At 34.0% G+C, this 13,966-nt stretch overlaps 1 protein-coding gene across 1 annotated transcript in view; it reads right to left on the reverse strand.

Moving 5' to 3' along the window:
• Window positions 1-13,966, reverse strand: part of LOC129002640 (uncharacterized) — a 62,565-nt gene that overhangs the window by 14,248 nt on the left and 34,351 nt on the right. Inside the window, exons 16-18 of the mRNA XM_054430589.1 lie at window positions 13,191-13,270; window positions 12,661-12,795; window positions 7,605-7,799 (exon numbers count right to left, since the gene is read on the reverse strand). Coding sequence (XP_054286564.1) covers window positions 7,605-7,799; window positions 12,661-12,795; window positions 13,191-13,270 — 410 coding nt within the window. The remainder of the gene's footprint in view (window positions 1-7,604; window positions 7,800-12,660; window positions 12,796-13,190; window positions 13,271-13,966) is intronic.

Consider the following 13,966-nt stretch of genomic DNA (forward strand, 5'->3'; position numbering starts at 1 on the left):
CACTATAGCCACCTAACTACATTGCAACCAACCAGATCCAATTTCTTTACCAGGGTTTTGTCTTGAGACCTCTTTATCTGCTAAAGATACCAAGTTTTGGACTATCTTTTAGCAAAACTACAACAAAAACACATGCTGGACTCCTATGATTATTTAGGAAACAGATCTATGAGGAAATAAAAGGAAGGAAGGTTAAGGGCCCTTTCACACGAGGCCACTGGTGGCCGCCACTGGTTGCCCGCCACAGCTTTAACATTATTTTAAATAGGACCTTTCACACACAGCCACTGTAGTTGCCCGCCACTACACAGTGGCCGAGCAGTGTCTTCTCGCGCAACTGCTAGTCGGCCACCGCCGGCAACTGCAGTGGCGGCAACTCGTCGCGGGGCATTGAATTATATGGGAGCTTTCACACGTAGCAACCAGTGGCCGCCACCGTGGATGAGCACGCAGCTACTATTTTGAATCAGTTCACGTGCAGACTGCAAAGACAAACGCACTATGGTTGTAGTTGTTGAGTGTTTTCGTGTTGAATTGTTTATTTGTGAAAATGAGTGATCAGAAGAAAAATAAAGAGGACGTTGCTGAAAAAGAAAAAGACAAAGGAAAACAACAGAAGAAGAGAATAAACAAAATAATAGAAAATAAAGTGGATACTGATGATCTAATTTGCGAAATTGAAAAGTAACCGGCTATTCGGTATAGTACGCTTGTGCCTTTGCCTTATTTTCTTTATTATCAACGCTAGAAGAAGGAGATGTTCATTGTTCGACAGCATTTTCACAACTACCAGTACAGTGGCTGTAGTAGAGTGGCTTGTAAGTTGCCTGTACCATCCACTGCAGTTTCCCGGCCGGTAACTGGTGGCGGACACCGGTGTCCGCCACCAGTTACCGGCCGGGAAACTGCAGTGGATGATACAGGCAACTTACAAGCCACTCTACTACAGCCACTGTACTGGTAGAAATGCTGTACATGCTGTCGAACAATGAACATCTCCTTCTTCTCGCGTTGATAATAAAGAAAATAAGGCAAAGACACAGGCGTACTATACCGAATAGCCGGTTACTTTTCAATTTCACAAATTAGATCATCAGTATCCACTTTGTTTTCTATTATTTTGTTTATTCTCTTCTTCTGTTGTTTTCCTTTGTCTTTTTCTTTTTCAGCAACGTCCTCTTTATTTTTCTTCTGATCACTCTTTTTCACAAACAAACAATTCAACACGAAAACACTCAACAACTACAACCATAGTGAGTTTGTCTTTGCAGTCTGCACGTGAACTGATTCAAAATAGTAGCTGCGTGCTCATCCACGGTGGCGGCCACTGGTTGCTACGTGTGAAAGCTCCCATATAATTCAATGCCCCGCGACGAGTTGCCGCCACTGCAGTTGCCGGCGGTGGCCGACTAGCAGTTGCGCGAGGAGACACTGCTCGGCCACTGTGTAGTGGCGGGCAACTACAGTGGCTGTGTGTGAAAGGTCCCATTTAAAATAATGTTAAAGCTGTGGCGGGCAACCAGTGGCGGCCACCGGTGGCGGCCACCAGTGGCCTCGTGTGAAAGGGCCCTAAGAGGAGAGGAGTAATAGCTCTCCATTAATTGTTATTGCACTTCTCTATAAACCGAGCACTGTTTCAGTCAAATAAAATATCTTAAGCTCATAGGCCTACTATCATGTCACTCAGCTATTTGGATTGTAAAAGATTTGCACAGCACAACATGTTAGTGTAAATTAAACTGTGTGCTAAATCAATAATTAACAAATTAAAGTGAGGAATGAAATGCTGACAATGACAAGAAATCAGTATGGTATAGACTCTTCTTTATTACTCAACAAAATTAACAAAACAATACTTTCAAACATTTCTTTTTTAAATTAAAATAATAATCTTAAAACATGCTATACAGATTTTTTTGAGGATAACAGTCTTATGGGAAATAGGCCAGACTGGCATAAGAAACACAAAACTTTACATTAAATTCACAAGACATTAGAATATTTTGACAACCAGGCCTCTGAAGAGTTTGCACTTCAGGGGCCTGGAAAACTGTCTTTTCCTTAGTTGAAGATGCTGTCAGTAGTAGTGAAATATTCTTATTATGTGTTTTGTATAAAAAGCAAAGTCTTGTTATGTCAGTTTATACTCTTTCCCATTTAGGTAAGCCTGCTATCCTCACCAAACATTCTAGAAACCTAAGCCCGTGAGCTCTATGTTATACCCTTAACTTAAAACATTTTATACTTTTACAATTCATAAGATGTACACAAAGGTGATATATTATGCAAAAATAAAACGAAACTGGTTTCCTTCTGTTGTTTGTCGTGAGAGTACAGACATATCGTTGACAATACAGTACAACTGCCATACCGACAAGTAATTTTATGATCTAAAATACAAGACAGGTTAAAAACAACACATAATCACCACAAAAAATACATATATAACTGTGATGTAACAGAACTTATAAACATAAAAAATGACTTAATCAATACGTAATAAATAAATAAAGCATATAGCAAATCAAATACGTAATAAAGCATAATACTGTATTTACATATATTTACAGCCAATCCTCTGATTCTGTAAAGCTATGAAGGTAGTTTTCTTTTATTTGTGTGTTTCTGCGCCATTGGCATTTCTTACATTTTTAAAGGGAACGGTCCAAACCCTGGTCTTGTTACTATCTAACGTCGACCCTTTTGTTAGATAACATCATTATTTCATAGCCCAATGACAAATGGCATGTGGGTCTGACAAGAAAAGTTCATACATTTAGGCAGATTCAAACTGTGTCACTAAGATATTATTATATACCGAGAGAAAACTGCTTTACGCCACACTACATTATTTTTACGAACTTCCCACGCAAGGATTTAGTCCAGAAAACAGCTGTTTGCCGCCAGCTTATTCAAATGGGGTTTCATTGTGTACTACTGTACTGAAATGAGTTTTACCGGACACCAATCAGCTGATTATACTGTATTTAGGTGGCAGTGAGTGGTTATAAACAAAAACATAACCTCTAAGAGAGTATCCCTCTCTTAGAGGTTATGACTAGTGATTTTTAGAGCTTTAGTTTGTGGAAATATATAAGGATTTGTACGGATTTAGTAGTATGGAGTAAATTATCGTACGTAACTCGTCCAAAATGTGTGTACCGGACTCGTATGGTAACACTTATTTTTAGGACTAGTAACATAATTTACTATTGTAGAGTACATCTTTGCACCTCATTTTAAATTAAACGATTAATATATAGATTACTGCAGTAAATTCACAAATTACTATTATAAAGTTCTTCACTTTCTATCCTACTGTTAAACAAAAATGGCATCATATTCTACGATGGTAGCTTTCCTAGGCGCCGAAGAATCCACTCTCTGTGTTTCACTAATAAATCATCAGCTAGAAGAATTGTGTTTTTTCAGATTTGGACTTGTTCTCTTGTGGAGAGTGAAATGGTTGCTTATTTACATAATAAGAGAGATAAGGTGGTCACTATGGTCACAGAATATAAAACTTATTTGATTTGTTTGAAGAAAATGAATAGGAAGAGTTACTACTGCATTTAGTGATGGATAAAAATGTGAAGAGCCATGTTTAAAACACTTTAAAATGAGTGAGTATTTAAAATTCTTATAAATAACAATTTGATGACAAGCTTACGACTCAAATATCAAATATCATCCTATTAAATTTCTCATATTATAGGATGACTATGAACCAACTCTATGAGTTGTTCATTTTCGCAACACACACTCATGGTGTACACACTTTATTAACACACAAGGTATGTGATTGAATAAACTAAACTAATTACAAATTGTTCAAACGTCCAGCCACTCCATTCGGAGCAGAGGAACACGGTGGAGCAATTTACCTTCGTCCAGCATCGGTCCGCTATGCTTTCATGAAATCGGTACCATAAAAATAACTTATGACTATAGAAGGGCCGACTCAATCCGTTTGGGAAAAACTTTATTCCATACAAATAAAACATCAATTTAGCTTAAACATTGATATTTTGACACCTGATTGAACAAAACTGTAATAAATAACTGGTAATTAAATATACTTATAGGAAACCAGATTCTTTGCAAGGTATTTATTTTATTTATTTATTACATGCACGGCAAACGCCATTTTACAAGAGTGTTGAGTTGGCATTGATAATTTAATGTCACTTAATGTGAAATAGATATAGTGTGAGCAATAATTAATGATAGTGTGAAATACGATAACAACACTATTTTGATGATTAAACATACATCAACACATTTATACTTATTAATTTGTTGGTATTAAATATAACTTTCTTTTAAAACTGAAGACGATGTTTCATATCTAGTAGATAACAAACACTAAAAACAAATATGTTTTTGCAAATCTTAAAAATATTAAAGTGACACAGTAATGGTATAGAATTGTAAGCTATGCTTTCTATTAAACTTAACAGCAAACTCAGTTTTAGAAACAATCACAATTTGGGTCTAAGGTTTCTTAGCTAACTTTAACTTCTTTCTCTGAGGGTTTGCCATCATTCTCTCCTTTAGCACTTTTTGAACACACTTGAGTTTTTTGAAATTAGGTCCCAAATCTATCTCTTTCAAAATGTCCAAATTGTCGTCACTGCTACTGCTGGGATCTTCGTTGCTACTGAGGGTGATGGTTACTGGTTCTTCTTCTTCTTCTTCTTTTCTTTCATTGTCATCAATGGTGACAGCTTCTGGCTCTTCATGGCAAGAGTTTGGGCAGTCGTATTTCATTTGACTGAAAACAATAGTAACTGATACACTAGTCAAATCAAATCAATCTTTATTTTCACAAATATTAAATCAGCATAACGTTATGTAAATACAAATTTTAAAACATGTGCTTCTGCCTGTGAGTCATAAGTATCGCTAGGTTTAGGAATTCTCGACTCATTTAACGAGTTTTAAGTAAAAAAAAATTAAACAACTGAGAAAACAATTTTAATCCGTATGGTGGACTATAATTTTAATTACACACTTGCCCATTCTTTCAGATAACTCGTTTTTTAAGGGTGCGCTCTACCCCTTGCAACCAAATGCAAGGGTTTGCAAGATTACTTTTTGTTTTCACCTGCTACATTGAAGGTAGAATCAAAGTTAACGTCTCATATTAAAGAGGATGAAATTTTCTATAGTTCTGCATTTCATTATTTCATTTATTTTTAATACACACCTCATAAACTTGATTTGTAGCAACATAGCAGCTGAAGCCCGAGGTGAGGTAGAGCGCACCCTTATTTTTGTATATGATTTATTTACCTTTGTAGGCATGTCCCCAAAATGGCTTGCATATTATTTTGCTATCATAAATTAACAGCCATTAGTGTTCAAATGTTTGTTGTGCAATTTACTGAATATATCTGAAACAACTGCATGCAGCAGGTATTGCTAATCCAAAGAAATGAGAAGAAATTAAAAACTACTGAAACATTTGTAGATTTTTATTAGCCCTGATATAAAGGTAATTTTGTTGTAATGAAAATATGAAAATCCAAACTGATATGACTACATTTACTATTATAACAATTTGTTTTGACAAAATCGTGAGACAAAGTTTACAAGTGAGATTGTGCAAGATATGTCCTTAACTCCAGTTAAATACACATAATTTTAATAATATGCACCATTAATATAAGATACTTACCTCTCATCATATTTTCCTGGTGGAATTAAGCAGTATTTTTTGTTCACTCCACGTCGAAGAAGAAGTCTTCTTTTTAATTCTTCACTATTGTTTTCTTTATAGTATCTACATCCACATAAAAACTATTTAGCTCTTGTTTTAACTTATAACACTTTTGGCAATTTATTAAAACTTGTTAGTTGTTACTGCTAAAATTTAACAAAAAACTTTTTATGGTTAAGTGATGGTCAATATGTGGTAAAATATTAATATTACATCCCACACCTAAATATATGGGGCTATGATAACAAACATTTCTGTATTCAATTTTTTGGCTATCAATTTAAGTTTCCTAATAGTTTAGGTGAGAGGGACTCGTACAATATATGTATATCCACTATCCAGTGAATTTCTTTGAATTTCTCTTCAAATATAGACTCCACTTGTCAAACCATGTGAAATAAATACAAAACAAGTATTGCTAGATGAAACAGAACTTTGTAAACAAGTTAAAATATGCATATGTATAGCACCATACATAATTGTATTACTAAGCAAAACTGCCACAATGGATTAAGTTACTTCCCAGTTGCAAGAAATTGTCATTGTCCAAAAAACTTGTCTTTTTTAAAAGAGCCATCTAGACAAAACAGATGTTTTGCATTGGGTTTATTGTTTGTCTCACATCAACACAACTCTGTAGTACCCGCGTGAAGTTGGCCCCACCATAATGAGCACAAATTATAAAAACATGTCCATAATTTAGTGCTGAATTTGTGCTTCTCAAAGGTATATATAAAAAAATTTGTGCTCAACAAAAAAATAACACACCAAAAAATTATAAAAACTGTTGGCGGGGCTAACTTCACGTTCAGCCGGCCACCAAAGGAATTAACAATGTATTATACATAGAAATTTAGTGCTCATTTTGTGCTACAACAATATATAGTTTTTATAATTTGTGCTCTAAAAACAACCTAGTAAATGAGGAAAAACTGCCGCTGGTGATGACGTCATCCGCCCCACCACATTGAGCAAATCGGTTGAAAATGGTGTCATGATTTAGTGCTCATTTTGTGCTACAACAATATATAAGTTTTATAATTTGTGCTCCTAAAACACCCGAGTAAATGAGGAAAAACTGCCGCCGGTGATGACGTCATCCGCCCCGCCACATTGAGCAAATCGTTTGAAAATGGTGTCATGATTTAGTGCTCATTTTGTGCTACAACAATATATAAGTTTTATAATTTGTGCTCCTAAGACACCCGAGTAACTAAATTTCTATGTATAATACATTGTTAATTCCTTTGGTGGTGGGCTAAACGTGAAGTTAGCCCCGCCAATAGTTTTTATAATTTTTTGGTGAGTTATTGTTGAGCACAAATTTGTTTATATATACCTTTTAGAAGCACAAATTCAGCACTAAATTAATTATGGACATGTTTTTATAATTTGTGCTCATTATGGTGGGGCCAACTTCACGCGGGTTCCTGGTTTTCAATACTATGTGCCAAGGTGCACATTTTTCTCAAAACAGCTTCTGCTTGATGAATGAAATCTGTAACTTGTGACGGCACCATTGAATGATCCATGTTGGTGTCAGGGTATGTATGTATCATGTCATGAGTTTTTCCCACATCAAAACCCCCTTGTGATGTCATTCAAAAACATTAAACTGTTTTATACTAATCAAGCATAGTATAAACATAAAAGCCTAGGACATTTTTAATGAAAAAAAAAATACTGTATAGTTTTTTTAGCCTTCGTTTGATGTTTTGAACAGTAGAGATATAAAACTGTATGTGATCTGCTTTGATATTGGCTCCTGGGAGTGATCTTAAGCATTTAGAAATAGATTTATGAGCCAGTTGATGCAAGGGCAATTAAGAGTGTCCACTGTAAATAAACTATTTTTGATAGAAATTGCATAAAAGCAGCTTACGCTTCATTATTCTGGTTGGTGATTTTTTCGCCAGGTGGTATGAGGCGGTACATGTCGTTCTCACCACTTGATTTCATCAGCTCTGCCTTGATTACTGGTGGCGGCTGTTGGTGGAAGATGGCAATGTGTGTGTGGATGTTCTTGATTGACTGACACTTCATCAGCCGATAGCTGAAGTTAATCTTGCGGCAGTGGCTGAATAAGATAAACAAAATGTCAGACATATAGTCTAGTCAATAAAGGGATTGTAGAGGACATGGAGAGGGGGAAATTTTTTTTCTGCGGGAATGTGTTCGGGGTAGTTAGAAGATAAAAATACCAAAAGTCCCCGCCCCTGGCCCTGCTGCTTCAGCGGGGGGAGGGGGGGAAAGACCCCATTTTTTAGTTTTTTACTTCTACACTGAAAACCGTGTATCGTACGGAAAAATGTAAATTATAAAAAGAAAGATGATAAAATTCTCTACAAGAATGGTCATATTCATTTCTACCGTATATGCATTAGTTTAAAAGATATTCTCAAAATAATATAAAAATTCTTAAATAAATTGATTTTTCACGCGTTTTTTGTCAAATAAGTTTATATAATCCATTAGCCTGTTGTTGTTTCACATCAATCAGGATAGAAAACAGGTTTTTGAACACTAACCTATATAATATAATATATCAATCGTATATATTGTGTTAAAAATAGTTTATATAAATTTAAATAAATTATGTATATTTGTCATGGAAACAAGTAATTTTGGCATAATTATTACACTAAAAATTAAAAAGATTATGTTTGTTGCTATATTTGTCCAGGTTTACTTATATCAATCACCGAAACCAAGACTTAATACTATTGTTCATGATCTCTCCATAATCCAATTCTTGTTCATTAGACTCAATATCTATACTGTTAATACTGTTATATGAAATGGCAACCATACAAAGTAGGTATTTTAAACCAAGTGTGAATGGAGATGAGTGTAGGATGAGTGGCGCGATCTTGTAGTCTTGTTAGTGACTCCCCACCTTAGACACAGCTGTTAATTAATAGCCCATACAGCTAATGGCAACTAAGGGACCTACAGTTTATAGTGGAATCCGAACCACATTTTTACCTTGGTAATTACGAATTGGTCTAATTATCAGGATAGTACTGCGGATAGTCCGGACATTAATCCACACCAGGGAGTATCGCATCCACCTTGCATGCCTATAAATATCCACAATTCGTATAAAAGGAGGGACATAACCGTATCTATATCATTATTATGGATATTTTTGAGGTTAATATAAATAATATTTATGCTTAGAGCATAATAAACTCTTTAATTATATATTACCCTCATACATGAGCCCAAAACGTCTAATTTGAGACATAAATAAAGTCTTTCGGACAATTACTTCAAAAGATACAGCTAGAAATCTAAATTTCCAAGATGGCGGCAGTTTTTTCAAAATGGCGGCCGTTCCCCAACTGGGATTTCTTGGGACTTTGTGTGGGCCACTCAGGACATTGTTTTGAACATTTCCACCAATTTTCAGCCTGTTATCAATTTTGTCCGGGTCATAACCTAATTGCACTGGACTAATAAATTTAAACTATACAATATTATATACAAAGATAGTTTCTAATCAGAACCCCCCCCCCCCCAAGGGACCGACACTAGTCAGTAGATATCCATTTGAACAGAGACACCAAAATTATAGTAACCAGGAACAGTTAATCCCTTAACCAAGTTTTTTGCAAATGTACTCAAGATTATAACAGTGCCTGATGTGCAATTTGTGCATGCAAGAAAATGTCCAATAAGTGTTCTCCGTTATGCCAGAACTGCTTCTTTTTACATGAAATGCCCATTTTGATGAATGAGGAAGATGAAGAATATACAGGCCTACCCCGAATTCTCACTTTGAAAGCCAATATTGAGTCTAATAAACAAGAATTGAATGATGGAGATGTCCTAGATGGTGGTTTTCAGTTCCAGATGGCACCAGTTTTTGGGACAGAAGTCGGACCCTCTCGTCTTAAGTGAGCCAGACCATGAACAATAATATTAAGTCTTGGTTTCGGTAATTGTTATAAATAAACCTGGACAATATAGCTACAAACATAATCTTTTTAATTTTTAATGTAATAATTATGCCAAAATTACTTGTTTCCATGACAAATATATATAACTTATTTCAATTTATATTAACTATTTTTAACACAATTTATACGATTGATATATTATATTATATAGGTTAGTGTTCAAAAACCTGTTTTCTATCCTGATTGATGTAAAACAACAACAGGCTAATGGATTATATAAACTTATTTGACAAAAAACGCGTGAAAATCAATTTATTTAAGAATTTTTATATTATTTTGAGAATATCTTTTAAACTAATGCATATACGGTAGAAATGAATATGACCATTCTTGTAGAGAATTTTATCATCTTTCTTTTTATAATTTACATTTTTTCCGTACGATGCACGGTTTTCAGTGTAGAAGTAAAAAACTAAAAAATGGGGTCTTTCCCCCCCTCCCCCCGCTGAAGCAGCAGGGCCAGGGGCGGGGACTTTTGGTATTTTTATCTTCTAACTACCCCGAACACATTCCCGCAGAAAAAAAATTTCCCCCTCTCCATGTCCTCTACACCCCCCTTTTGAGCTTTCATTGACTGGACTAATAATATTTGTGCCAACAAGTGTTTGAAGAAAGGACGATTCCCATTTGCCAGGATTAACAAAAATCTAAATTCAACATGTTCAGGTTCACTTAGTGTTACAAAATATAACTTATTATTACCTAACTATTGCATGAACTATCTCCAATTCAGTTAAAAAAAAATTAATACAAACAAAGATTTCTGTAAGTTGATTATTCAGGGTGTCTACTACATTCTGGATAAAAAATTCATGGACAATTCCCGTACATTTAAGGACACTTTGCCGTTTGCCGTAACCTTTGTCGGTGTCATTAGGCCTACCGAATAATTTTCCTGATTTGTCAAACTGTATTAATCTTGTTATTCACTGTAGTTGTACCAGAGAGAAAAGTAAATAATAATAGATAAGAGTTAAAAATAACAAAATAGAAATTTATTGAAAGTAAACAAACATAGGCCTACCTATACTTTAGGTAAAGCTTTTATAGTGTAACAGAGAAACGCAATCATTGTCTCCTGCGATAGGGACAAATATCTCCATCAGTCACGTAAACTTCATAACATAGCTTATCCAATCCAGGCCGATTAATTTGGCATGATTCGCCCTGGCACAACGTTAGGTTCTCGACTACTTTTGAAAAAAAATCTTTAATGCATATTGTTACTCAATTCTTCAAGGTTTGGTAAGCGGCTATTAATAAGCAATAAGCACAGAGTAAGATTATTGTATTTTCATTTGCAAAGTTAATATCGACACATAGCAATCATTAGTTGTTTATCTTAGGCTCAATTACATTTTCTTAATATACTTTACAGCTCTTTCAAGAATCAAAATACCCAGGCCTAGACCTCATTATTTAGGAGGGCCTATATAAACTGAGTAACAAACAATGAGGTTATAATAGCAGCAAAGTCACTATCATCATTCTAGTTCATAAGATTTTGATTGCAAAAAGCATACAACTCAATAAATATGGGAAACAAAAAACATTGAAACCTGAATAGCCAACAATATAAGACAAAGATACAGAAAATGCAATGACATAATTTGAAACCAAGCAGGCCTACATAGTGATAAAACATTAATGCAAACAACAATGCTTGTGGTTTTGTCAATTGAAAGATAAAATGTCCATAAAAAAGGGGTTAACTTACAACCCCTAAAATAATACGCATTAAAATAAGACTGTAGATTATTTACATGTTTAATATGAAACCATAAACAGTTTTATGGCACTAGGCAATCGCCGCGGCTTGCCGAAAGTACGAGTAAGAAGTGAAATTTAACAGCCATTATAAAGCTATTATTTTCACGATAAAATATGTTTGGGATCTAATAATAATTACCCTAGTAATAAAAAAAGAAGTTGTAAAGGAATTAAAGTGATACAACTTTTATGAGCTAGCTGCTGAGTCAACAGTTCTTGGAAGTACTTGACTTGACACTTGATTGTCGTGATAAAATATTTATGGGTTTGAGATTGTTAATGGGATTTTTATTGCATAATTACTCTAGTAATAAATTATGAAAATGTAAACAAACATCTGATAAACCTTTTATGTGCTCCCAACCAACTAGCGATCAATAAAATTATGGCCCATTAAAAATTTAAGGACATAGTCTAGCATTTAAGGACAATTCATGGCCAGTAAAAATTTAAGTACAATTCCCGGATTTCCCGGTTGGTAGACACCCTGATTATTGCAATAAATAAATAGACCAAAGTTGGATCATTGTTTTGTTTTGATTCATCATCGTTACCTCCAACAATAGTAATAGTTAAATAAAGGTACCTATTCTTAAATCTTGAATCAAATTTTTAACATCTATATCCAAGTAAAATTTGTTTACCATTAAATATGGAATCTACTATGAAAATATATCCTCACTATTAGAGAACATTTTTCCAAACAAACTGCGACCAAGCTCTGTTTGGATTAGGGGAAATTCTGAATAAGCAGATTTCTTTAATAATATCAATGTATTGCTGACAAAACCTTCATGATTGCGGTTAACGTTTGAGTAGCTACGATCAAACAGAAATGATGACAATGTTCTGTAACATTTGAGTATATTGAAAATCTCTATTGTTTACAGAGACATATCTAACTTTGCTAACGATTTCAGTTATATCAATACCTTCCACAATGTTTGTGGTATCATCGTCTGATTCTCCACCATTTGTGGCAACATTTCCAATTTATTTTGCCGACATTTAGGTACCTACTGTATTGCTGAATTTGACACCGTTCTTGGAAAAATTTGTAGTTTTGTTTTTAATTTTAATGCAGTAACATGTTTCCCGCAACTGGTGGCTTGGAAAAGCCAGATATTCAGATTTGGAAGACAAAATCAAAATTTTGCGTTTTCTGTGAGAAAGATAAGCTTACATCTATAGGAGAATCTGACTTACTCCAATATATGTTCTCGTTCATCATAGGTGAAATCATCTCCGAAGATCAATTCCTCAGAACGATTTTTCTTAGCGAATTCATTGACGTGGTTTACCATGGCAGTTCTGTCCTTGAAAGCTATCCGTTTCACTACCCTTAAATAAGAAATCTTCACTATAAAGATGGTCTTAACACAATTATGTTTATGTTATAATAGCAATAACAACAATGTAGGCTAGTATAATTCATTACTTATTTAAATTCCTTTAAACTACATTTTTTGCAATAAATTAAAATGACAGTTTAATTTTTAAGAAAAACTTACTTACTTACTTACTGCTTTTAAGAAAAACAAGCTAACAAATTTGAAGAATCCTGGTTCTGTCCATCAAAGAATGCAAAAGAGAAAAAATGATAGGCCTATCACAAAAAATGATATCACTGTTCAAGATAACAATCTAAACATCAAAGGTTAAATAAATTATCAATAAAAATTTTCTAACAGCAATTAAATAGTGTTTATGTATTTAAGATTATGAAATAAAATTACCTGTAAAAGTGGGATTTAGCAGGGTCTGGATTGAAATCATAGGGAGTTGCTTTTCCTTCCTTGAAGTAACTCTCTTTAGCCTGAGAAAAAAGTTGCATCAACCTTAATCATTAAAAAATACTCTACAATCGTGTTAACTAGAATAAATATAATTCTAAAGAATTATGGCTATACTGTAACCAAATCTCAAAACCATCAAAACTTTAGAAAAGTTTCGGTTTTGAGATTCGATCACCGAGTTTCGAGATTCAAAAGTTTCGAAATTGAAGATTTTTGCAGTGATTTTTGAAACTGCTGAAATTATTTTGTGTCATTATTATTGTGTTTCAACACAATAATAACACAAGCTCATAACAATAGACAAACATCACCATTAATAGTAATGAAACAAGTAAATTGTAGGCTAATCTGAACTTCAAAAGGCATTGTAAATACTATAACTGGAAAGATGTATGATTCAGTTTCATATCAATATTTATTAAACCCAAAGAAATATTAACCACTATAATTTGTTCTAATTAATCTAATATTCATATTTATTTTGGTGTTAGGAGTTTAATTTATTTTAATGTTGGTTGTTTATACAAAATTATGTTGTAAGTGATTGGGTTTTAAGATTATCAGTCACATATTTATGCTATGTCAGTGTCAGGAGTTGATCTCTTTTAGTTTTGATTGCATACTTAACATTTTATTATTACCTGTATTTTTTATAACCTTGACCTTTGTAAACCACTAAAAAAACCTAAGTTTGGCCTAGGTTTGGCCTAGGTTTG

The sequence above is a fragment of the Macrosteles quadrilineatus genome, unplaced genomic scaffold, assembly GCF_028750875.1.
Source record: "Macrosteles quadrilineatus isolate MER2022 unplaced genomic scaffold, UCM_ALF_1.0 Scaffold_9__3_contigs__length_116548681, whole genome shotgun sequence".
In the NCBI taxonomy this organism is placed as follows: Eukaryota; Metazoa; Arthropoda; class Insecta; order Hemiptera; family Cicadellidae; genus Macrosteles; species Macrosteles quadrilineatus.